The sequence below is a fragment of the Gracilinanus agilis genome, unplaced genomic scaffold, assembly GCF_016433145.1.
Source record: "Gracilinanus agilis isolate LMUSP501 unplaced genomic scaffold, AgileGrace unplaced_scaffold59076, whole genome shotgun sequence".
NCBI classification, from domain to species: Eukaryota; Metazoa; Chordata; class Mammalia; order Didelphimorphia; family Didelphidae; genus Gracilinanus; species Gracilinanus agilis.
The window spans coordinates 1-1,342 of NW_025394579.1; the positions used below are offsets into that span (position 1 = coordinate 1).

The 1,342-nt window shown below is 53.4% G+C and overlaps 1 protein-coding gene across 1 annotated transcript; it reads right to left on the minus strand.

Annotated features, from left to right (window-relative positions):
- Nucleotides 1-6: 6 nt before the first annotated feature.
- LOC123256449 (protocadherin gamma-A2-like) lies at nt 7-1,339 on the minus strand (the record flags this gene model as incomplete). The annotated part of the gene is made up of 1 exon (XM_044685062.1): nt 7-1,339. A coding segment is annotated over one exon (1,333 nt), but the record flags the coding sequence as incomplete, so codon positions are not given.
- Nucleotides 1,340-1,342: the final 3 nt, after the last annotated feature.

The following is a 1,342-nucleotide window of genomic DNA, read 5'->3' on the forward strand; positions in this document are numbered from 1 at the left end:
GTTCACAACTCTGCTGACTTATCAAGGTGTCTGCATAGTTGGGCTGAGGAAAGATCAACTGGCTCTTCCTAGAATCCGTGGTGAGAGAAACCTCATGGGAATAGGTCTGAAGGAAAGCTCTCACTCCATCTATTCCCAAAAACTGTGAGGAGGACACTCCCCCAACATGGTCAGCTGCAGACTGCACAACTTGTAGCTTCCACCACCTCCTCAGTCTGAGGGCCAGCAGAAGGACAATGAAGGTAAAGAACAGGCAGGAAACCACAGCCACTGCTATGACCAGGTAAAATGTGAGGAGAGAGTCATCCTGGGACTCAGGGGCAGCCTGGCTGCTGAGATCTGAGAGGATCTCAGGGATGCTGTCAGCCACCGCCACAGTGACACTGATGGTGGCAGAGAGGGGAGGCTCCCCATTATCTGTCACTGCCACAAGGAGATTCTGCTTGAGGGTGTCTTTGTCCAGGAATGCCCGGATGGTCCTGATCTCCCCTGAGTGCAGGCCCACAGAGAAGAGCCCTGGCTCTGTGGCCTTGAGCAGATGGTAGGACAGCCAGGCATTCTGGCCAGAGTCTGCATCCACCGCCACCACCTTGGTCACCAGGTAGCCTGGCTCTGCAGAGCGTGGGGCCAGCTCCACTCCACTGGAGCCATCTGTGGGGAAGGCAGGGTACAGGATTTCTGGAGCATTGTCATTCTGATCCAGGATGAACAGAGTCAGGGACACATTGCTGCTGAGAGGAGGGTCCCCAGAATCCCTGGCTGTCACTCTCAGCTGAAGCTCCCGGGACTGTTCATAGTCAAAGGAGCACAGAGCATAGAGCACACCAGTCTCTGAGTTGATGGAGACATAGGAGGACAGTGGTGGTGCCTCCAAGGGGAGGCTACTGTCCACAAGGGAATAGGTGACTAAGGCATTCTCTTGGCTATCTGGGTCATGGGCAGTCAAGGAGTAGATGGAAGCTCCTCTGGGGTTGTTTTCCTGGATGTAGGCAGAGTAGGCTGTCTGACTGAAAGAGGGTGGGTTGTCATTGATGTCTGCCACGTGCAAGAGGATGTGAGTGTGTGTAGACAGAGATGGGCTCCCAAAGTCTACTGCAGTCACTGTGATGTTGTACTCAGACACCTGCTCTCTGTCCAGAGCTCTGTCAGTCGCCAGGGAATGATAGTTGTCCACCTTCTTTTCTAATTTGAAAGGCAGGTTGTCTGGGATGGAGCACAGGACCTGACCATTTTTGCCAGAGTCTCTATCATGCACATGGAACAGAGTAATGACAGTGCCAGGAGGAGCATTTTCAGGGATTGAGCTGGTGACAGAGGTGATAGTTACTTCTGGGGCATTGTC